At 38.6% G+C, this 25,722-nt stretch overlaps 1 protein-coding gene across 6 annotated transcripts in view; it reads left to right on the top strand.

Moving 5' to 3' along the window:
• Window positions 1-3,699: 3,699 nt before the first annotated feature.
• The window catches only part of coro (protein coronin), a 51,752-nt gene continuing 29,729 nt past the window's right edge, over window positions 3,700-25,722 (top strand). For all 6 annotated transcript variants that reach the window (XM_076190846.1, XM_076190850.1, XM_076190847.1 and 3 more), the window contains exons 1-2: window positions 3,700-3,856; window positions 21,056-21,265. In XM_076190846.1, coding sequence (XP_076046961.1) covers window positions 21,059-21,265 — 207 coding nt within the window. In that variant the 5' untranslated portion in view covers window positions 3,700-3,856; window positions 21,056-21,058. The remainder of the gene's footprint in view (window positions 3,857-21,055; window positions 21,266-25,722) is intronic.

The following is a 25,722-nucleotide window of genomic DNA, read 5'->3' on the forward strand; positions in this document are numbered from 1 at the left end:
TATCGGAACAAGGACGCACTCTTGAATTAACAAGAAAGATGACGGACACGCCTCCTGCACATCTCACACCCCTATTTGTCCCAGAATGTAGTCCAGACATCAGGTCAGCAATCCTCACAGGAAATCCACGGACCCACAGATCCAAGAGCATCTCACAATACCCTGAATCAAACGACTTTTTGAGATCAACGTAGTCTGCAAACAGCCCTTAGGATCAGACCTGTCGTTTGTTGAATGTGTTTGGAAGAGTACCTCCCACGTGTTATAGATATAGGGTTTACAACACAAAAACTCCAACACCCACCCACTGCATTGGCACCGCGGTGGACAGCTGCAGACCGTGCGGTGCCGACCCAGGCGGTAGCTTATTGGCTCAGGGCACACCCGATACTAAAATTAAAGTTTGTGCAGTTGGGCCAATTTACCTGACCGAGCTAAGAAAGCCCGAATCAGGGAATGGAGAAGTGTATTGCTAACCCCAAGTTGGTGAACCAGAGCAACTAGGATGCTAGGAGATCACTTAGCATTGGTACTATAAGGACACCATGCGCGGCAAACATGTAGGTTACTGACCCATAACGTGGTTGAATGACCACTAACTAATGAAGTCCGTCTGCTCTTTGAATGATCTTATTTTTTTTATTTTTTTTGTATGTGTGGGAGGGGCATTTATTTAACTAATTATGTCTACATGTTTGTGCTAAACAGGAAAGGGGCTATACTACACTCGAAAGTGTTCCTTCCGTTTTCCTCCATCTTTCATACTCGGCTTTAAATCTATTCCTGCTTTTATCTTGGGATGTCATATCCTAAGTTATTTCAGGAGTTGACGCTTCTGTACTGAAAATCTTGATTCTTGATATCAGTCAGAGTCGTGCTTTTTTTTTTAGATTTGCTGTCATGACCTTCTGATGCCTTTCCGTCCCAAATCAAGACGCAAATAAAATTCTTTCCCGTCACTTCGATCCGTCGTGTACGTTGGCTTAATCACAGAGAGCATTTGACCCCCCCTCCCTCTCTCTCTGTCTTTATCCTTTTCCTTGGTGAAAACGAATTGCAAATTTTAATTCATTAATTCAGCCTGGATCTATGCCTCTTAAAAGGCCTCGTTGCCCACTATTACCTTTAGAAATGCTTACCCTGTGTCTCACGATTGGTATACAGTATAATTTTTATCCACGTTAACAGTTATCGTTAATATCCTTGTCTAAATTATTTTGCACCTTTCTTTGGGTTCCCGTCTAATGAATTATTTCTCGTTCGCATGTAGTCTTCCTTTGTGCGTGATTCACCATAGTGAATATTTCCATTTGGATATAGGAATGATGACTTGGGAGTAAGAGACAGGAACTCCACGAGCGTTGCTCCATCCCTGTATACTGCACTACAAATAGGTAAATACACACACTTCAACTCCTTGCACTCTTGTGATATTTTTTAATCCTAGGCGGAGGTCGTACTCAGGACTGCTGAGTTGGCAGGCTAAGTCGGTACCACTGCACTAGCAAGCCAGTGTGTGTGTGTGTAGAGAAAGACTAATAAATATACAAATAACTCAACACGATAGCGATATTAGGTAGCTTTTATATTATTCTGTCAGCCGCCAGGCAATTTTAATCAACCTAGAGAACGCGATCAGAGTACGCGAAACGTCTAGTTACTAGTAGCTGGCATGTCGACGACGCCTACCACAGAAGACGGCAACATGACGAAGGAATGATAAAAATGACCAACTTCATCGCCCTGGCTACCCCATCTCTGAGGAGTATTTTTATCTGCAGCTGAATGAAATCACCCGACGACAGACTAGATGCTAACATAGGAAAAACACGAGCGTGAATCCTTTAGATTCGTATTTTATGCTAATAAAATCACTTGACGGTAACTTGAAATGATGCTAATGTTGCCCCCTTAGGGAAATAATCTGCATATGTATATATATATATATATATATATATATATATATATATATATATATATATATATATATATATATATATATGCCAACCTAAGGGGCAACGCTAGCATTATATATATATATATATATATATATATATATATATATATATATATATATATATATATATATATATATATACATATAGTATATTCGCGTTAGGTCGGCACAGAGTGGCGTCGATAGGGTGGACCAGTCGATTCCATTCACCTGAGAGGTAGCACTGTTGACGTCACAGGGTGAATGAAGTAAGAGGCCCTTATAGCCGCAGAGCTGCACCAAAGCCCTGAGCTCAGGGAAGGTCTATATATATAATTATAGTCAATTTATGCGCCAGCAAATCCCAAAATAAAAAGATGTAGGGTTTCTGTCGAGACGGTGTGTCCCACTTCGCGTCTGCATTACATTTGCTCGGGTAGGCAAAAATGTGCTCTACGCCGTGCGTGTACAAGTGCTAAAAACGGATAACCTTAGTCCCAGCCAGAACTTGCTCGAAACCCAGTAACGTTCAGTCTAATCATGAGTATTGATAATGTTATCTTAATTGGTCAATGCAGGCCCTAAAAAGTGGCAAGGATGGACTCATGTGTGGTCACTGCATGTAAAGCAAATTGCAAATATGCAACAGAATAGCCAATGATCGAACCAGATGGCATTTTCGATCCGTAGACTCCTCGTTGGCAAGGTTCTTCAAAGCTGTAGGAGTTCGCGTATGGTGTGGGCAGGAGTATGAGATGCCAGCTCAATGTTAAAAAAAGATGTTTCAAAGCTCGCAGGAAATATCTGGTAGTGGGTATCTTTCCTAAATCTGTTCTCAAAGACTCAAGTCCGGGTCTTCATCTAAAACCCACCGAATATATTTTCCGCGTGGCTTAACTTAATCCAAATCTCATTATCACCACATTCACGTTCATTTTTTGACAAAACTAGCCCCCTATGCATTCACTACCATGCATTTACCAGACGAACAATCTATGAATGAAAGTATATCTCGGGTATAAATGGAAAAATGACTATCTCATCCTTTCATCTTCAATAATTACTTTCGGTAAAAAAAATATGCATGTATCTTGTCGAAAACTATGTGGTGATTACGTCATATATAAACATTGTTCAAGCTAAAATTCAGAAAACCGTAATTAAAATATCAACGCCCACGCCAACCTCCCCTAAATACGGAAAAGCGCATTTTCCTATGACTGGTATTTGTTCAAATAGAAAGAGACATTGGGTGTTACAGTTATAACGTTGTCAATATTTAATAATTTTCATAATTAATAATCTTCATACAAAACTACTTTTTATGCATGTATAATAGATTATGAATAAACTGTCATACCTCAGCAAATGAATCTGACACTGATTATTTTTCAAAGTTGGATTAGTTATATATGTTTTCCTTGCATACTCTCTCGCTTCATTATAACAAACATGAATAGATGCCTCACGTTTGAATACTTTTCAATCGAATGTAGGTTCCACCTTCCTTCATCTTTTCCAAATATGGACTTAACAGAAGAACTGCTCAGCCTGACGTCGCTATTACTCCACCTAGGGTTTACTCTCACCAACGCCCGACGTACTTCTAAACAAACAGCTGAATATTATTTGGTCGCCATTAGGTATTATTTTCTATTAAAACGAGTCTATAAATTACCGGATATATTTATAATTAATAGAACATAAATAAAAATGAAAGGAAATTATATTAAATACTTTAACAAAATCTTGTAGTCTGTGTTGAGAATAGGCCGGCATATTATTGGATTTTGTGTTCAGTGTGGGTTTCTCCAGTGGCAACGTTAGTACGAGTTTCACATGTGCCTCGATCAACATCACGTTGTGTGATTAACTGGGTGTTTTTTCGTGTGATAATTCAAATTACAGGAAGCATCTAAGGTAAATTTTCATTAAGTGTAGTGATTAAGTCAATAAATCCCGTACTCTTCGGTATACTGCCCATAATAGTTGAGTGACTGGTTAAGTGTTGACTAGTAGATATAAATAAAAAGGGTCAGCCCCCTTGTTACCTGTGGTATATGAATGCACTCCCACATCCAGCCAGTATTATATTTGATTAGTTATACCTGTTTTAATTAATTGACAAACAATGATTTGGATATGAACTTAAGTGTAATGAGATCAACAAGCGTTTACTTTTGAGAAAGTTTAAAATCGGCACAGTTTAAATGGGAACTTTTCTAAGGAATGACATTCACTTGTATTTTATTTTGTTGATGTGACATTTGCTTATATTAGGAAGTAGAATTGATGACAGTAATTACATTTATTTTGAGAAGACAGGAATAACAACAATCAAAGGTTTTTAAGTAAAAGGTGTGTGAATTGTCTTGCTAATCCTTACTGTTTTGAAAGAGATAATAGTATACATAATACTGCCAAAGATTTACCTTTGTTTCTTCTTAGAACCATGGACAGCATAGCAAGACTTGTGTATAAATTATTTTTAATTGTATTATACAGGAAAGGAAAAGCTCATGTGGTTCTGTATTGTACTTTAATTATCATTATCGTACTTGGCTACAGATTTATATGGTTCTTATATGTATGTATAAGTGTGTGTGTATGGTCACTCAAGGACTTTGATTATTCAGCGTGAAATCTTGTAAACTAGTCATAGTACTGTAGTGACGTATCAAGATATTGTCAGTCAGCTATTTGACATTTGTTCAGAAGGATAGAGGAATCCTTTAGGTCTTGTCTGCAAAAATTATTTCCTCCCTATCCCGCTGGTGCCAAATATGGTAAAATAATTTTCTGTTTAACAAAAATGTTAGAAAACCTCCTGTTTAATCTAGACGAATTTAGAAAAACTCGTTTGATTGTCAGGAATCCTGAAGGTCTTGTCCACAAACATAATTTCCTCCCCAGCCTTCTGGTGTTAACAATGACAGAATTATTTCTTATGCAAAGAAAACATCAGATTGAAAACTTCCCATATTTTGCCTATACAAGTTTGGAAAAAAAAAAAAATGACATGAAAAATAATGATTGTCAACGTATACATTTTCTGATGATTCTACAGTTTAGTTTTATATACCATGCTATATGTGTTTTTGATAAGTTAAATTCATGAAATAGCAGTAATTTTTTGAATTCCTAACGTGTTTAAGCAGTGTTATGAAATGAAAGTTAAAACATTAAGTGTTAATAAATGGGTTTTTCTTCAAGATATAGCCACAATTAGTATTTACCAGAAAGATGTTAAAAACTGGATTGTCTTACTGTTAACCAAGCCTTTGGCTAAGTTAGGATAGGTTTTACTAGTTGTTAGCCTGGGTTCTCTAAATTTTGAGATGGAAGTGCCAGAAAATATCATACTAAAGACAGAAATAATCAAACATGGAGCGTATTGTATTTATAGCAATGACGTTGTTGTATAAGTATGTATCATGAGATTGCTCCTCTTTATTGGCAGTTTCACCATTTTAGGTGTTGGTTTAATCATTTTGTTATCAAAGGGATCACAAACCATTGTGTATATAATATGGCAGCAGCCAGGACGAAATTAGAAATGCCACCTTAATACAATAGTTGTCATCACCTCCTAAGAAAGCATGATGAGGTTGCTTACAGCCAAATAGGAATAAAAGTAAAATTGTCCCCACGCACTGACACGCTGATTGATACCTTGTTCATGGGTGGCAGGAGGGATACATGTTGATTTTTCTATTGCCAGCTCCTATTGGGGGTCATCACAGCAGGTCATCAGTCTTTATCACCCCCGAGTCCTTTGTACCATCACCCACCCACACATCATTCCTGGTGACAAATATATTTTTGTTTCTGCTTTGTGGTTTTATCCTCAACATCCTTCTTCCTGTTTGTAATTGGCAGTTTTCAACATGTCTATCAAAAGAAACATGCAAGGACAGAGAACATGTCTATCAAAAGAATTATGAGTACAGTGTCTCGCCTGTTTGAACTCTGTTTAGTACATGATTAAGCTTTAATAACAGAAACATTGTACTAATAAAGGCTCAGTCCTCATATAGCATTTCTTTTGATAATTTTCATATATATCCCAACATAGTTCTTGACATATGACAAAACAATTTGTCTTGATTTGCTCACTTTGTCTCCAAACTGTCCCATCTGCATTATCCCTCTGAAATACATATGCATTCATAATCCTGTCCATTCATCTCACTCTAAATGGAACTTGTGGTATCTTCAACTCTGCCACCTCAAGTGTTAAGGGTATGAGAACCAGCTGTTTCTGTAGAGCCCATTAGGACACGGAACCCAAGACTGGTTATTATTGCGGTCTGTATCCAGTCAACTGTTACTTGTGTAGTAAGGTGGGTAGGCATGGAAGAGGAAATCTTCACCCCTTTCCCTCCTCTCAACTTAAATCATACAAAGATTTCATCTTTATTTTGTATCTACATATTTCAAGGAGTAGGAATTTGGCCAGATAAAAAAAAAACGAAAGAATACCTACAGAGGGCTGCTCTGAAAAGAAAAGAATGAAGAGCACACCAGGGCCAGTGCTGATGTAGGGGGAGGCATTTTGGAATTCCCTTTTTGAACAACTTAGTCATTGACAGGTAAAAAAACGGGGGGAAAGTTCCAGACTCTCTCAGTGGAAGGAAAGACTGAGGACATAAGTTGACTTAAAAGAGGTAATTGCACAGAAAGGGGTGAAATGTTTCAGGAAACCTAATGTGATCTCAAGAGGGAAGGCATGAAAATAATATTATCCTTCATAGAAGCTGTATGTATGATAAGGGAGTTCGTGATTAGAGAGATGTGGTGTAATGATCCTATTGAGGGTATGATTGAAAATTTAAGTGCTCAGCAAATTAAAGTTATATGGTGGTAGTTAAGAGGACTGAAAGCAGTCACAGTTCTTTGTAACATTGAAATTTGTGATATTTCTAGCATTAAGGGAAAAAGCAAGTAGTTACACTAAACATTTTCCTTAGTGAGTCGGCACAAATACAGTTTTTAAAAACGAAAAGGGTTACTACATTCAGGATGTAAACCAAGGCAAATTGAAGAGCATAAGGAGTGATGGTTGGTGTTGTAAATGTTTATGAAATTCTCTCATGGACATGCTTATCATGTGAATATCGCTGATTGCTAATGCAATCATTTGTAATGTGCCCATTTTGGCTAACTGCTTGTAGTGTGTCGTCCCATTACTCAATTTGTGCACCAGTTTAGTTTCTGTTGTTGCATCCCATTTACACCTCTTTGAGATAATAATGTACTTGTTTTTATTGTGTTGGATCGGTCTTGGACAATTTGAGTTGCTGTCACAGCATTAGCACTGTGTGCATGCTGTCTCAAATATAGTTCAATCCATTTCATTATCTGTTTAGTTCAATTTCTGGTCTGTAATATATGTGCTGGCCAGGAGCACTAGGTTTGCTTCAAATTGCATTCACTCAGTCAGCAGGGAATATTTTGCCATACCAGTCAATTCAGGCATTGTGGTTTTGTTAAGTTGTTCAAGTTTAAACTGGCCAAAAAGTGGAGTAGCCACAAGGTCCTTACTTTTCATACTAATGAATCAGCCACAGATACCTCTGTAGATCTTCTGAGTAGGGGATCAAGCACTATCTTGTTATGGTCTAATTGCTCTAGAGAGTAACAAATGACCATTATAGAAGGTGTGTGGACCTCTGGATGGTAATGCTTGTGAAGCTAACCACATTTGTGCTTTTGAATCGAAGACAAACGAGATCCTCAAGTACTGTAGCCCATTGTTATTTTGTTTTAATTATAATTTTCTTCATGGCAGTACTAAAGTACCAAAGGTGACTGCACAAGGGGGAAGGCATCTTGGGGCAGCAATGTAGTTAACACACTCTCTGGACTAGGCTCAAAATCTCTCTTGCCGTCAACTTAACTGTATTTCATGTATTTTCACATAAAACAGATGGTAAATGTTTCCATCATGCTAATATTATAAATTGTAACATAGAAATAGTCTCCATGCTATACAGTGCAGACAAGGGTACAAAGTTCATTTCCAAAAAGATTTATGGGAGGACTCGAGAACCATTGCCAAGTACCGTAGAGCTGTGGGCTTCTGGCCGTTGAAACCCAAGATTTTCCCCCAAGGGGTGGGGAGGCCCTTCCTGTTGGAGAACCCCAGCCTCATAGTATGGTGATAACCCTCTCATATTTCATCCCTGCTCATGATGGATGACTATTCAATATAGGACAGTATTTCATGCTGAAGGAGATATCTCAATTAGCCCCTTAGTAAAGATGACGCAACATATTTTATTGTGGCTAGTGCCATACAGTCCTATTCAGCTTTGGTGAAGACTATATGCCAGAGAGGCTATGACTCTCACTTGATCCATTTACTACAGTGACACATCATAAATTTTGTTCTGGTTAATGCAAGACAATTATATTCAGCTTGGGCAAGACTTGTGCTGAAGGTGCCAAGTCTGTCTCGGTCACCCTTTTCAGTGTCATGATCCATTATTTTATTCAGTTTAGGGGAAGATTTCATGTTGAAGAGGGCAAATAATCACATGCATACACTCTAATTCAGTGAAGGAAATTATGGATGTTGAAGACAGGTGGCTGGGTGATTTTCTTGGATATCCATCTTGCAGTTGCTTGTTGGTCCCATTAGTTAAGGTGGATGCTGAAGATAAACCAATGGAATAAGTAGAAGGGATTGAAAATCTCCATGGGGTTTGGAGGTTGACAATGTAACAGAATTACTGTATGAACTCCTGAAGTTATTGGAGGAGTGGGTCTTATCAGGAGGGGAATAATGTACAAACCCTGCTTTTGTTATCTGTACCTCTTCAGGCCCAGCCACATGTAAAGGTCAAATACATAATTTATCCTGGAAAATTGGAATATATATTTGACAAGAAGGAGAATGTTGCCAAATTGTAATCCATAGACTTTGAGAAAGCAGCATGCTCTTCATTGAAGAAAGCCTTCCAGGTTCCATATAGTGTTATAACATAAGCTGTCTGCATATGAATATTTTCCATACAATTTTCGGTCACATATCCATGATACGAAATTGTGTTTTTCCATAATTTAGATGCAAAGTAAATCCTCAGGAATAAACACTTTCAATCATGTGAGAGTAATATAATCAGAATACTGGTTAATTTTGGAAAATATGTTGACAAAGTAAGAAAATAGTATTCCATGAAACCCAAAAGAGTAGAAATACAAGTTTGAAAAAGTGCATGTAGTATTGACTTGGGATGGTGACTGACAGCAGTTGTGAGTAGTGGTTCTTTTTATATCTTCTTTATAACAAATTTTCATGTCTCAACTTTCACTTAGATTGTCATTGTTTTTTAAGACACATGCACACACACTTTGTATGTTTTTATGAAAGTAATCAGCATCCAGGCAGTGTCGTTAGTTGCCATTATGTTCATGTTGGCTGCAGCAGTCTAATTTTGCAAAATACTAATCTAAACCGAAAAGTTTGTCTTAATTTTTTATTCGTGTAGTGGTGGTGGGGGATGGTCAAGAATCCTATCCAGCTTGTGGCAAACCAATGAAAACTATATGTTTATTCATGTTAATGTGATTCACTGGAGCTGGTGGGATGGTGTGTATTGGGTTGTGGTAGTTGTTCTGAGGTTTGTTTGTTGGTGGTGGGTCTTCCATGTGATTGGTGCTGTAGGTTTTGTTTAGTTGATGCTTCACATTGTGGGCTATGTATTTCATAGTGGTTACACATACTTAATACCATGGTCTCTGTATGTGGTCTGTGGGTGTTGTTTATGGCCTATGATTGTTCTGTGTGCCTTGTTTTGTCTGATCTTTAGTTTTGGGTGTTGTGTGTTTGTGTAGGAAATGGTTGGTGTCATTATCTTGTCCAAAGTCTATACAAGCAACTGCTCTGAGAGTGTTAAAGATGTGTGGTTCATTTCTGTGTGATGTCAGGTATGTTTAGTGCAAATGTCATTGAAGTGCTGTATACAGTGTTGAGTATTTTTGTCTAATGTGTATGTGGGGTTTGATGTTCAGTGTGAGGCATGATTCAGCTCTGTGGTCATGATTGTCACCAATGATATGAATGACTGTTGATTTGGTCGGTGTTACCTTCATTCTGTATCTGATTAGCCACTTGTCTGTTTCCAGGAATGCAGTGGCTACTTTGTGCATGTGATATGTTCTTGTAAGTGTAATGTCTGTATGATGCAGTTTTCATGTCTCAGGAGTAGGTGTTGGAATGTTATGCATGCACAGGAGAAAGTATGGGGCCCTGTTGTACTTCATTGGTTTTAATGTGTAAAATAACTTTTTCATATTCTGTTAGAGAAGTACTGTAGTTTGCAAACCATTTTCAATATTGTACTGTGATGTTACTTATTTTGTCAATGAGGAACAATCATGTGTGGATGTTAGGGTCATGGAGAAAGAAAGCAGGTAACTGGAAGAGAAGATATTGAACACTAGGTTGTCAGCAGTAGTTGAGTAGGAGTGGAATGCCCTATCTGTAGTAGAGCAGTTGAATGGTCATTGTGTATGTTCTTAAAGTCAAACAATTTGTATAACTTTCTCATGCCACCTAATTTGCATCATTTTATAGACAAATCCATGCACATTTGAACCTAAAGTGTCGGTAAATGTTTGGTAAGATGGTGACATCACGTGTCAGAAAATGTAGGAAAATCATGAAAAGTGTGAGTTGTATTAGTTTGTCCTCAGACTTTCCTGTTTATGAAAACAAGATTTGCAGTCGACTCAGTATGTGCTTATTGACTAAATGTATATCACTTGGGAAGGAAAAGGTCTTTGAATTATTTACCTACCTGTTATGTACTGCACTGCACTGATAAATTCGATCGTGCAGTTTAAGCTAGTAGGTATACAAAGTGATAAAACCGGTATAGGAAAAAATATATTCAATTGCATTGACAGAATCCGAGAGTAAATTCTTGCACATCAAACTGCTGCGTTTAGCATGGTAATCTTTATCACTTCTTTCAGTGACAAGCCTACACATGATACCGGGCTGACAGGGAGGACTTTGCATTTGACCAAACGATGACGTTCCAAGGTCACTTACTCGTGAGCTTTACAGCAACATTTCACAAACGTGTGAATATGTCCACATGAGACGATATATACGTGGATGTATTTACACATACGCACACACGCACACGCGCAAGCTAGTATCATAACGAATTTTAAAAATATGTACAAGTGGAAGAAAAACAAACGTGACCCGACGAGAGTTATTTCCTGTATAGTGCATTTGGTAAACACGCACGCACGCGCAAGCTAGAATCACGAACAAACTATACAAGTTTGGCACTATCGTTTATGAGGAAAAAGGTACTCAAAAAATGTTGCTCATTTCCTTTATGTTGCAGTTGGGTAGATGCAGTTAGGTAATTGCTCATAAGTATGCGAGCACATTCGCACGCGAAACCACATCAACAAAATTGGAGAGTAAAAGCCGGAATCCAACGAGCGTTGCTCCTTTCATGTGTGCTACAGCTAGGTAAATGCATTTAGGTAAACACACACACACACACACACACACACACTTTAGATAAAATGAGATATGAAGACGGTACCCCACGAGCATAGCTCCCCTTCCCGTGAAATACAACTAGGTAAACACACACACACACGCACACACACACACACACACACACACACACACACACACACACACACACACACACACACACACACACACACCACCGCATCCTTTCGACATGTCGCAAGAAAGACCACATGTCGAAAGGATGTGAAGAAATAGTTGTCCATATACATATATATGTGTAATGGTTTAGGTGATTGAGTCCAAACTCAAACGGTACACGAGTTCAAATCTAAATATGATAATTGGAAGTCAAAGGTATATATTGAGTTGGAATCGTACATGAATTTGAGTCTAGGAATGTAAATACATTCGAGAAAAGGAGACAGAACCCAATGAGCGCTGCTCATTTCCTGTATACTATAGATACACATAAAAGGCTCGACGGCATAGTGGAAGAGTTCGCAACCACTACTACAGCGGTCCGAGTGGGAATCTCGCCCAGAGCTGAAATAATTTCAGTATCGCTGCGCTGTGGGCGATGAGTTGTGTGTGTCACATTGAGCACCGGGCTCATTCAGGAGGGTAATATCTGTTGATCACGAGCCTAGCACGTGATCTAAGACTGGTGTTGAAGCAAACACACACACACACACACACACACACGGCCCGGTGGCGGATTGGTAAGGCACTGGCCTCACAAGCCGGAGAACCGGGGTTCGATTCCCCGGCAGGGCGGAGACAAGTTGGGTTTGTCTCCTTTCACGTGTAGCCCCTGTTCACCTAGCAGCGAGTAGGTACGGGACGTTAGTCAAGGAGTTGTGACCTTGCATTCCCGGTGTGTGGAGTGTGAGTGGTCTCAGACCTAACCAGAGATATGCTAATAATGAGCTCTGAGCTCACTGCCGTAGGGTGGTGTCTGGCTGTCTCGAAAAGAGGCTGCAGCAGATCCGAGGTGAACACACAGATTTTAAAAAGAACAGCTTTCCTCACAGAGTAATAGACAGTTGGAACAAGTTAGATGAGAAAGTGGTGTGTGCAAAAACAATACATGAATTTAAAAATAGTTTAGATAAAATGAGATATGAAGACGGGACCCCACGAGCATAGCTCCCCTTCCCGTAAAATACAACTAGGTAAATACTAGGTAAATACACACACACAGGCGATCGAGGAGTTTTGGTACGGGAAGACGTCTAATCCAAATTGAAGAAAGACAAAAAAGAAATTTTTCCTTGCAGGTGGGTCAATCAATGGAATAACCTTTAATAATGCCTCGTCGAAACTAGATTTAAAAAAATGAATCAAAGTTTGATGGATGGAGAAAAAGAAGGACCTAGCTAGCGTAGCCCCTTTCCTGCATATTGCAATTAGGTACCCCGAAGTATGCTTACTCTACTTGGCATATAAATGACAAGACAGAAAAATACTCAAATGAAATTGACATTTTGGTGTTAAGATGAAGCAACCGGGATAAATTAGAGTAGCGATTTTCTCGAAGTGGTTGGCAAATTGAAAGTAGACGCAAGTCTACTTGAAAGTATCGCGTGACGGGACACTACGAAAATAAACTGTCGTGTAATGTGAACTAAGTAACAGTCGGCCGGGCGCGCGCGCGCACGAACACACACACGCGCACACACACACACACACACACACACACACACGGTTTGTTGGCGTATTGCTTAGCGTCTTGACTTCTCATGCTGTAGGTCCGAGATCGAGCCTCGCTCTTGTCTTGAAAGCTTCATTAAAAATATATGCCGTTACTGAACATGTTGAGCAAAGGGGTGGGTTTTGTGTATGCAAGGTCTCACAGTTGCTCACAGATCGGTCTATATACAAGCAGTTGGGATTATCTTGGGAGGATAATACAGTTGATCAAGTGTTCAATTGGTGAAACGTGTGCAACAGAGATATAGAGACAGTGAGGTGAAAACATCTTAAGCAGACGGAAGTATTATTATCGAATCTACCAAAATGTCTCGGTCTCGCTGTGGTGTTGTTGGATACACAAATGTATTTCCAGACCAAGCGTGGTTTGAAACTTCCAACGACTGTAATGCATAGTGGAAAAAAATGAACGGTGTTTTCGTTGCCTTTTTCGTCAGGTGAAGTACAGAACTCGATGATAAAAGGAAATAAAACGTTCCATTGAAAGCATCCCGTGGAATCCCAGATACGATCGCTGAATATGGTTGTCTATGTAAACTCGTTAATTGCATGACACGTATACCCAGGCTAGGTTAGTCCAAGTATATCAACCTAAAATTTATTTCGTAGATGGTGCTCTGTAAGGCCTTTCTTAAATTGGAAGAAACTAATTTTAATTTTGAACCAAATTTTAAAACCATGGAAATAACTGATGGCGACGTTGTGGGTAATTTAAGCGAATTCGTTAAAATCGCGAATCGCCAATCAAAATTATGCATAAATATTAGAGAAAATGTATACGTACAGTTTAAAAAATTCAGTATAGGATAGAACAAGAACTGAAAATGAACATGCTTGGACGCTCCAAACAAGACATTAAATGGGCATCAACAAAAATTAAGTGAAAACTGCGTGACCAGCAGACAGACGGTAGGATGCTCGTTTTATTGAATTGAGGCTAATTGAAAAGGAAAGTAACATTCTTCAGGAAGAGACTGGAGCTGCAGGGAATATGATAGGAGGAATGAAAGAGATTGATGGTATTTGGTATAATAGTGTCCAACTTAAAAAGAAAAATGTCAACACGTGAGATGCGCGGTCACAAGGTGGTGCTGGAAAGGAAATTGTCAAGGTTAACCATAAGTACAACGTCCAAGATAATATAGTTGACATTTAGAATATTTTACCAGCGTAGACGGCGTGCCCAGACGTCAAACGAAAAACAATATATATATTTAAAGAAAAAAAGTGAACTAAAATGGAGTTGCAGTAAAATCTTATGTAATGTACAATTTGGTATGGCCATAACGACTCGTTCTGGGTTGGTGGTGTAGGCTGAGAAGATCTGAAGAAGCATCTTTGCTGGGGGGAGGGAGTGGGCATGAGCTCAAAGTACGCCCGCACTCGCGCGCGCACGCGCACACACGTTTGACAGATGGACACCGTTTATCGAGGGTTACTTTTCCTGTACATTACACTGAAGTTAATATTATCGCGCATGTGCAAAATCTTCCCTTCTCTCTGTCTCTGTCTCAAGCGAAGAAAGGTAGAATTCGGAAGTTAGATAATTTGGAAGTTTGGCGTTGTGCCAGATGTAGACGCGGGCGGTCATGCCAAGAAAGCAGTCAAATGTAGACCACGGAGTGGGTAGCTCGCGGTGAAGTAGGCGAGCGTTTCCATGACAACATGGCGCAGGAACGAATATGGAACGAAGCACCTTCGTGCCCGGCGTCTTGCCACTCCTCCCACGCACACGCGCGCGCGCGACACACACACACACACACACACACACACACACACACACACACACACACACACACACACACACACACACACACGAACTGAAGAAAAACAGTTTTCCTCATAGAGTTTTGGACACTTGGAACAAACTGGACAATGAAATAGTATGCGCAAAAACCATTCATGAGTTTAAAAACAAACTAGACACTGCAAGATACAAAGGCGGGACAACACGAGCATAGCTCCCCTTCCCGCAAAATACAACTAGGTAAATACAACTAGGTAAATACAAACACACACACACACACACACACACACACACACACACACACACACACACACACACAAAGAAAATGAGAAGGACCTGGGAGTCATTGTTACGAGTAATATGTCACCTGAGAAACATATAAATAAGATTTTTGGAGAAACTTATAATTTAATAAGAACAATCAAAGTGGCATTTACATACCTGGATGAAGAAATGGTGAGGAAAATCCTAATCACCCTGATAAGACCAAGATTGGAATATGCAGCAACGATATGGTCACCAAGTACAAAAAAATGTATAAAAAAACTTGAAAGAATACAAAGAGCAATCACAAAACTGGCACCAACACTCTCAAAACTATCATATGAAGAGAGACTACAAAAACTTAAACTACAGACACTAGAGCAAAGAAGAGAGAGAGGAGATTTGATAGCTATTTACAGAATCATGAAAGGCATAGAAATTACTGATAGAGAGAATCTGATAAAATGGGATGACAGAAATACAAGAGGACACGGAAAGAAAATAAAAAAAGACAGCTATAGAAGAGATTTGAAAAAGAACAGCTTTCCTCACAGAGTAATAGACAGTTGGAACAAGTTAGATGAGAAAGTGGTGTGTGCAAAAACAATACATGAATTTAAAAATAGTTTAGATAAAATGAGATATGAAGACGGGACCCCACGAGCATAGCTCCCCTTCCCGTAAAATACAACTAGGTAAATACAACTAGGTAAATACACACACACAATGGAAGAAATAATGGTGACACAGAAAGAAATAAGAGACCAAATAAAGACACTCGATGTCAGAAAGTCACATGGGCCAGACGGAATAGCGAACTGGATATTAAAAGAATGCATAGATGAATTCAGACAAAATACACAAGATAATTTACTTCTCACTCAAAGAAGGAAAAGTACCGCAAAACTGGAAGAATGCTAATATTGTACCAATATAGAAAGGAGGGAATAAAGAAAATCCAACAAATTATAGACCATTATCCCTTACAAGCACAATTGCAAAAATATGAGTTATTAAAAACAAATGGACTAAACACTTGGAAAAGAACTAAATATTAAATCCCAACCAATTTGGATTTAGAAGTGGAAGATCATGTACTACAAACTTAATATGTTTTTACTCAAGTTTGCTAGATATAATACAAGAAAGATGGCCGGGCAGATTGTGCCTTCCTGGAACTACAAGACTTTCGACAAAGTACCACATAAAAAACTACTAAGAAAAATTGGACTGATTGGTGGAATACAAGGAAAATTATTGGAATGGATGGGAGACTTCTTGAAAGGAAGAAAAATTAGTGATACTTAGAGAAAAGAACATGATAAGTGGAGTACCCCAAGGCTCTGTATTGGCCCAAAAATGTTTGCTATTTATATAAACGACATGGATGAAAGAATTAAATGCTACATAAACTTCTTAGTAGATGATGCAAAACTATTGAAGAGAGTGAGTAACGAAGAAGACTGTAAATCTTTTCAGGATCTGGACAAAGTCTGGAACTGGAGTAAAAAGAACCAAGTAAATTTCAACATTGAAAAATGTAGTACCGGGTATAATGGAATTTGGAAAAAGCAAAAATAGTGTCCGTTAAATACAAAATTTGAACAAAAGAAGTTATAAAAGTAAATCAGAAAGAGACCTAGGAGTGATAATTTCAAATGACATGACACCAGACAAACATGTAAACAAAATAGTTGAAGAAACCTACAACTTAATAAGATCAATGAAAGTGGCCTTTGACTACATGGACAAGGAGATGGTGAAGAAAATCCTAGTTACACTGATAAGACCAAAATTAGAGTACAAAAAAACAACAACAACAAAGAAACTAGAAAGAATTCAAAGAGCACTAATAAAGATGGCACCAACACTCAGTATGCTGACATATGAACAAAGATTGGACAAACTAAAATGATTAATTCTGGAGCAAAGAAGAGAAAGAGGCGACTTGATATCCATATATAGAATTATGAAAGGGATGGAAATCCTTGACAGGGATGATCTACTTAAATGGGACAATAGAAATACAAGGGGACACAAGAAGAAACTTAAGGACAGTTACAGAAGAGATCTGAAAAAGAATAGCTTTCCACATAGAGTGATAGATACATGGAATAAATTGAAAGAAAAAACACGTCTATACACGTCTTTAAGAAAGAACTGGATGCAGAAAGATACAACTGCGGGTCCCTTCGAGTATAGCTCTTCTCCCGCAAAATATATAAAGGAGGAAACAAAGAAGAACCAACAGATTACAGATAAGTCTCCCTTACAAGTGCTGTAGCCAAAAATTGTGAAAAAAAAAATGTCAAGAATAGATGGATAACACCTGGAAGTAAACAATAAACATGAGCCAGTTGGGATTCAGACAGGGAAGATCATGTGCCACAAACTAAATCTGTTATTACTCAAGACTAATAGATAATAGAAGAAAGGGATGGATGGGCTGATTGTGCTTTCCTAGACTTACCAAAAGCCTTCAACAAAGTACAAGGTACATTACTAAACTAGATGGAGGATTTCTTGCATGGCAGAAAAAATAGTAGTGCTCAGCTTGGGAGGTGATTAGTGGCTCCAATAATGTTCACTATTTATGTGAATGACATGGATGAAGATGTGGATTGTTACATGAAATTGCTGGGGAAAGTGAATTATGAAACTGATTGTGAATCACTACAGAGAGACCTAAACAAAGTTTGGAAATGGAGCCAAAAGTGGGAAGTAAACTTCAACAAGTGGGATTTGAAAAAGACTTTGGAGTAATTATCTCAAATGACATATTCCCTGATAAACAGATAAACAAAATTGTCAGAGAATCATACAACTTTCTAAGATCAATAAAGATGACTTTTACCTATTTAGATGAAATGGTTAAAGAATTACTTGTCACACTTGGCCTAGACTAGAGTATTCTGCGACACTGTGGGCACCCAGTACCAAAAAGAATATAAAGAAGATTTAACAAGTCTAGAGAGCAGCCACAAAAATGGCCCCAACACTTTCAAACCTGTCATATGAGGAGAGACTGGCTAAATTGAAATTACCGACTTTGGAACAAAGAAGAGAAAGAGGTGACCTGCTGACCATTTATAGAATCATGAAAGGCACAGAAGTCCTTGATAGAGAGGACTTACTAAATTGGGATAAGAGAAATACAAGGGGACATGATAAACTCAAAAAGGATAGTTATAGAAGAGACCTAGAAAAAAAAAAAAAAAATCCACACAGATTGGTCGATGTCCAGAACAAACTATACATGAATTTAAGAGCAAACTAGATGCTGGGAGATACAAAGATGGGGCACCATGAGCATAGCTCCCATTCTCATATGATATAACTAGGTAAAATCACCGCTAGTGGAAGGAAATACCTGAAGTGCAACATGGGTACTTAGGGTGTGTGGTCAAAGGTGATCTTATTCTTTATCCTTTGGGTGTTGCCATGGAGTGAGACACATGTCAGGCACCAATCGGAACAAGAAGGTACTGGTAAGCCCTACCCAGTCCAGAAGGGATTAATCCCATCACAGCTCTGACATTTTTCCTCCTCTCTCTTTCTCTTCGTGTCCAGTATCTTGCCACTCCTCCCACACACCTTCCCTCCAGGTCAGTGATATAGGGTAGAACCCCACAGTGATAACACAACATTGAAGAAAGCAGACATCCCTAGTGTCATCACCACCATGCGCAAGGCTCAGTTAAGGTGGACAGGACACGTCTCCCGAATGCCAGACAGCCGCATCCCAAAGCAGCTTCTCTATGGCGAACTTTCCCATGGAAAGCGAAAAGTAGGTGGACAGAAAAAGCGCTTTAAGGATGGTCTAAAAGTCACACTCAAGGATTTCAGCATCAGTACGGAAACCTGGGAGTCGCTCGCTGCCGATCACCCCTCCTGGCGCAGCGCTGTAGCTGCAGGGGCCTGTACAGCAGAACAGCAGCGCCTCCATAAGGCCAAGCAGAAGCGTCAGGCAAGAAAGGCCAGGACATCCGACACAAACACCATGGCTCCTACCCACTTTTGCCCTACATGTGGGAGGGGCTTTCTCACCCGGATAGGCCTGGCCAGCCACATTAGGATGCATCCTTCCTATAAAAAAAAAAAAAAAAAGCAATATCATGGCCATCTTCGACTTCGAAGGGCGAACAACAACAGAGATAAGTAGCAGGAATGTAAGCCATCATGCATATGTCATAAATGATGTAGATCAAATGTCTTCTAAATGAGATAATTTGTTTACAAGTGTAAAATCTGGTGCTGGGTAATGTCTCTTGATATTTTGCAATAACAGTTGAGGTAGACAAGAAAAAGTACTTCAATCTGATATTGGGACTAACATTATAGGCTTGTAGTCTAGTCAGTAATATTATTTACCTTGTTTTTCCTTATGTTGCACAGGATAGAATTTAATATAATATCCTGTCCCCCAACAAAAAACTCATCAAAATACTTGCACATTTTCAATACTTACATCCCACACCTCTTTACAGGTAAATGCTCTCAATATCAGTAAATTTAGTACTTTGATACTAGACCAGAAGAGAAAACTCAAGATAACCAAATAAACAATGGCATCACCAGAACTAAAACAATACCAAGACAATTGACCTGGTAGCAGACACAATGTGCCTCAGGCAATCACCACACAGAAGACACAAAACATGTTAGCCTACAGTTCCCAGCGTTCACTCATTTCAGACTACAATAAAATCTCTGACCTATGGGTTAACCTGGTGACTGTGGCCAGATTCTTTTGTGCCATGAGCCCTGCAAAAACATGGGAGGCTATAGGTTGTTTGAACAATTATTTGAACTTAGCTACTGTTTTGTTCACTTTCCCAGGTCTCTTTAAGGTATTGAGATTCCTTACCTTGATCTTGCTTTTGTGTCCTATTTTGGTTCATCAGTTGAAGTAGCAGGTATTAATACCAACCTTCATGATTGGTATGATAAAAAAATTTCAAGTGACTTGGTAGCGTCACCAGTGACAACTGTCATGTGGCCATGCAAACTGAAGTGGCACCTACTCATTCAAGAGATTTAACAAACATCTGGGTCAGAATGAGAAGTGTTGCAACTTGTACTTTATTCCTGTAAACTTGAAGACATTTTGTGTAATGGCTGTAAGATGGTTATTTTGTACACATAGCAAATCTTATCTTCAACAGAGCAAATTATTGTCCCCATTCTTGCAACCCTTCATTACAGCACTTCCCATGATAGGTGACTTGCCTATCTAGTTGATAATCTGTATATCACATTATTGTGGTGCACATAAAGATTTGCAATGCTATTGTTGATGGCACATGGCCAGGGTACACTTGTTATCAGTAAATGCCATGCAAGGATATTTTTAACTTTACCTGCCTCATAAGTGGCCTATTGGAGCTATGAGAGCCAATATAGCTACTTATCTTCACATTACTGCTTTCATAGTAGGAAGGTCATACAGTTTGCAAATTAAAATTAAAATTGGGTCTTGGTCTTTTGTTGCTTTTGTTGCTAGAGCAATGTAATGTACTAAAATGTGGCAACTCTTAAAGGCTGTATCCACAAATGGAAATGATGCTATTGATGGGTTTGAAGTACATTAGATAGATTAGAAAGTTGTGTACATAATATTATGAAGGATTTACTAGAAATGCCCTTGATATTAGAAAAAAGTATATTCTATTGACCAAAAAGGATTTACTGAACTGGAAAAAACTTGATTTTATAGAGGTAGTATGTTCAGCTTTATCAGCAGCTTTATAACTGAAGTATGATTTGCCAGAACATGTGATTTAATGGAATCGGCCTTAACTGAATTATTTTATTAAATCAAATTTTACTGTATGTGTTTGTGTGTTTGTATTTTAACAACTAAATGTAGGTTTATTTTTCTGGTTTGCAGAAGATGTCATTCCGCCTCGTGCGTCAAAGCAAGTTCCGTCATGTTTATGGGACATGCCTCAAGAGGGAACAGTGCTTTGACAACATAAGAGTGAGCAAATCATCATGGGATTCAACTTTTTGTGCAGTAAATCCTAAGTTCTGTGCCATCATCGTTGAATCAGGCGGAGGCGGTGCCTTCATAGTACTACCACTCACCAAAATTAATAAGGTATCTATATTTATACCTGTCATGGTATGCCATTTTTATTTGGTAATCATATACATTACTTATCATTTATTGAATGCCTGTTTTTTGGGGCTGTGTTGTGTGGATCATGCTGAATATGTGTATTGTGTGTGTTGAGTTCTGTGAAAGATTTTAAGTGTAGAAGGAAGTAGAAGGTTGGGAGAATTAAAAAAAGATATACTAATTAGATATTAAAGGAGGAATTTTCTCAGCCAGGTGGGCAAGTAAAACAAAATTATAGTCAAGAACAGGAAGCATGATTGTGTATGTGTATTTACCTAATTGTAGTATACAGGAAAGGAGTAAAGCATCTTGGGTTCCATCTCCCATTTTCTAATTTTTTTTTATCATACCTGGCTTCAAATTCATATACAGTTTCTACTTAAAATCTTTATCCTTGATTTCCAGTTATCATATTTAGATTTGATCTTGTGTGGTTAAGCTTGGGTTATATCACCCTCTAAGCTATTCTATGTATTTATGCATCTATATGGAAAACTGTACTTCTTCATCCTTTCAACATGTGGTCTTAATTTGCTCCCATGACCTCTTAGAGCCTTCCTTTCTTTAATCAGATCTCTTCTGTCAATGCAATCTATCCCCTTTAGTGACCTGAATACTGTGCATGTATGTGTGTGTGATTCACCATGGTCTTGGATTACGTGTTGGGCTTGTGATTGGTAGCTGTTACCCTCCCAGGTGAGCTCAGAGTTTGTATATGACCAATCTATGAGTAATGCTGTGAACACGCACACACACACGACTTACTAAAATGGGACAGAAGAAAACGAGGACATGAGAAGAAATTTAAGAAGGACAGTTACAGAAGAGATCTGAAAAAAAAATAGCTTCTGGAACAAACTGAATGAGGAAGCAGTGAGTGCTAAAACTATACAAGATTTTAAGAACAAACTGGATGCAGAAAGATACAAAAGCGGGTCACTATGAGCGTAGCTCTCTTCCCGGAAAATACTACTAGGTAAATAAACACACACACACACACACACACACACACACACACACACACACACACACACACACACACACACACACACTCACTCACTCACTCACTCACTCACTCACTCACTCACTCACTTCTGTAACAAAGAAGGAAATCAGCAACCATATAAAAACCTTGATGTCAGAAAATTGCATGGTCTGGATGGAATTGCAAATTTGATACTGAAAGAATGCATAGAGGAGTTAACAGATGAAATGCTTGCTCAAAGAAGGAAAGGTACCACAAGACTGGAAGAATGGAAATATTGTACCAATATATAAAGGAGGAAACAAGGAAAATCCAACTAACTACAGACCGGTGTCCCTAACAAGCGCAGTAGTGAAAATATGTGAAAAAGTTATCAAAAGTAGATGGGTTAAATATCTGGAAGAAAAAACTGTATTGAATCCAAATAAATTTGGATTTAGACAAGGAAAATCATGTACAACAAACCTGATCTGCTTCTATTCGAGACTAATAGAAATAATACAAGAGAGGGATGGATGGGTAGACTGTGCCTATCTAGACCTACAAAAAGCATTCAATAAGGAACCACACAAGAAAATAATAAGAAAAATAGAATCAATAGGTGGCATTGTAGGAAAATTATTGGAGTGTATGGAAAACTTCCTGACTGGGAGAAAAATGAGGGTAGTAATTAGAGATAAATACTCAAAATTGGAAGAAGTGATAAGTGGTGTCCTACAAGGTTTGATGCTGGCTCCAATCATGTTTGCCATATGTATAAATGATATGGATGAAGGAGTAGAGTGTTGTATGAATTTCTTTGCAGATGATGCAAAAATACTAAAAGTAAGAACAGAGGATGATTGTGAATCATTACAGTCAAACCAGGACAAAATCTGAAAATTAACTCAAAAGTGGGAAGTGAACTTAAATATAAAAAAATGTAGCGTAATGGAGATTGGAAAAAGTGAAAACAGAATATAAAAAAAATTATAAAATTGGTGAAGAAGTCAAAAAAGTGAACTTCTAAAGAGACCTTGGAGTAATAATCAGCAAAGACATGACACCGGACAAATATATCAACAAAATAGTTGGAGAAACCTTCAACCTATTAAGGTCAATGGAAGTGGCATTTGACTATTTGGATGAAGAAATGATTACAAAGTTACAGTAATAAGACCAAAACTGGAATACGCAGCAACACTATGCCCAGTACTAAAAAGAATATAAAGAAATTAGAAAGAATACAGAGACCAACGACAAAGTTGGCACCAGCTCTTTCCAAATTAACATACAAACAAAGATTCCCACACAGAGTGCTGGATACCTGGAATAATTTAGATAAAGAAACAGCATGTGCAAACACTTTAAGATTTTAAGAAAAAACTCAATGCTGAAAGATACAAAGATGGGTCACCACCAGCATAGCTCCCTTCCTGTGTAATAAAACTAGGTAAATACATCGCACACACACACACACACACACGGAATGTAGTAGGAAGTGGGAGATGGAGTTCAACAATAAAAAGTGTAGTATAATGAATTTGGAAAAAGCAAAAACAGAATAACAGGATCATATAAATTGGGAGAAGAAGGAATAAAAAAAGTAGAAAATGAGAAGGACCTGGGAGTCATTGTTATGAATGATATGTCACCTGAGAAACATATAAATAAGATTTTTGGAGAAACTTATAATTTAATAAGAACAATCAAAGTGGCATTCCATTGTATGGATGAAAAGATGATGAAAAACTCGTCAAAACCCTGATACAACCAAGACTGGAGCATACATCTGTAGCATGGTCCCCACACAAAATGAAGGATATAAGGAAGATTGAGAGAATACAAAGGGCAGCAACTAAACTGGCCCCCAGGCTGGCAGATAAACCATATGAGGAAAGACTGAAAGCACTGGACCTGCCAACTTTGAAAGATCAAAGAGAAAGAGGTGACATGATTACAATATTCAGGTCACTGAAGGGGATATATTACATTGATAGAAGAGATCTCCTAATTAAAGATGGGAGGTCATGGAAGCAAATTAAGAAAGACAATGTTGAAAGGATGTGAAGAGATACTGTTTTCCATATAGATGCATATGTGGAATAGCTTAGGTGATATAGCCCAAGCTCAAACAATACACGAGTTCAGTTCTAAATATGATAATTGGAAATCAAAGATATAGATTAAGTTGGAATTGTAGATGAATTTGAGTCTAGGTATGTCAGAAAATTAGAGCACACACACACACACACACACACACACACACACACACACACACACACACACACACACACACACTCACTCACTCACTCACTCACTCACTCACTCACTCACACACTCACACACACTGCACAGCCCACCCAGGACTGAAATAATGCTGCACTGCGAGTCAGCACTCCAACTCTCACGGGCGGGGAGTTGTGGGTGTGTGTACGTGTATTGTTTGCCACATTACCCATAGATCGGTCATATATGAGCTCTGAGCTCTCTTCCAGGAATGTAATAGATGTCAATCATGAGTCCAACATGTGATCCAAGACCATGGTGAATCACACACACACACAATTCCCCACTCACAAGGGTTGGAGTACCGGCTCACAGCACAGTGATACTAAAATTATTTCAGCCCTGTGGGGGGAATTGAGCTCGGACTGTTGGAGTAACAGTTGCGTACACTACCACAACACTGTCAAGCTGTGTGTGTAAAACACTTTTCATTCCTCTAAGACATTTATGTCTCCTTTAATCAAGTTCACTTACATGTCCACTTCTCCCTTCACTATCACCTGCAACCTCTAGCCTCTTGCACTTCAAACTCAATATCCAACTTGCCACATCTCATCACCTAACTTTTGCCCACATTTGCTTTCAGCTTTCTCCTCTCACATCCCTTTTCAAACTCCTCCAACTGCTTCATTGTATTGTCAGGCTCTGCTGCAAGTACAGTGTCACCTGCAAACAACAACTGGTTCACCTCTTCTTCCCTGCACTCACCAGCTCCTGACCATTACCTAGCATTTTCACATTTACATTTACCACATACCTTTATGCATAGAACAATCATGGCAACATTGTTCAACTTGGGATGAGGAGGTAAAGGAAGTAATAAAGATTTTTGACCAAATTTCAGAGTGAGACTTGTAGTCCCAGAGTGGCTGACAATGGTCCTTGGATGCTCCCACAAATCTCTCTGGGAAGAAACTTTGAAATGTTGTGAAATGTTGTCAGTGTTCTAGTGATAGTGTGGGATGGTTTCTGTGTTACTGGCTGAAAGTATTAGGAGCAGGGAGGCAGTTGCCAGTTGTTAGTTCTCCATGTGTGAAAAGATGCAAGAAATACATTTAAAGTTATTAGAGAGAGATCTTGGGGCCCTAGTCTAGAGATGGAGTGTCAGACCATCAGGGCTGCACCTCCTGATGGATGTGTATTCACTTGGTCTTTGGTCTTTGGATCACGTGTTGGACTCGTG

The sequence above is a fragment of the Oratosquilla oratoria genome, chromosome 9 (assembly GCF_046742065.1).
Source record: "Oratosquilla oratoria isolate Oo_2021 chromosome 9, ASM4674206v1, whole genome shotgun sequence".
NCBI classification, from domain to species: Eukaryota; Metazoa; Arthropoda; class Malacostraca; order Stomatopoda; family Squillidae; genus Oratosquilla; species Oratosquilla oratoria.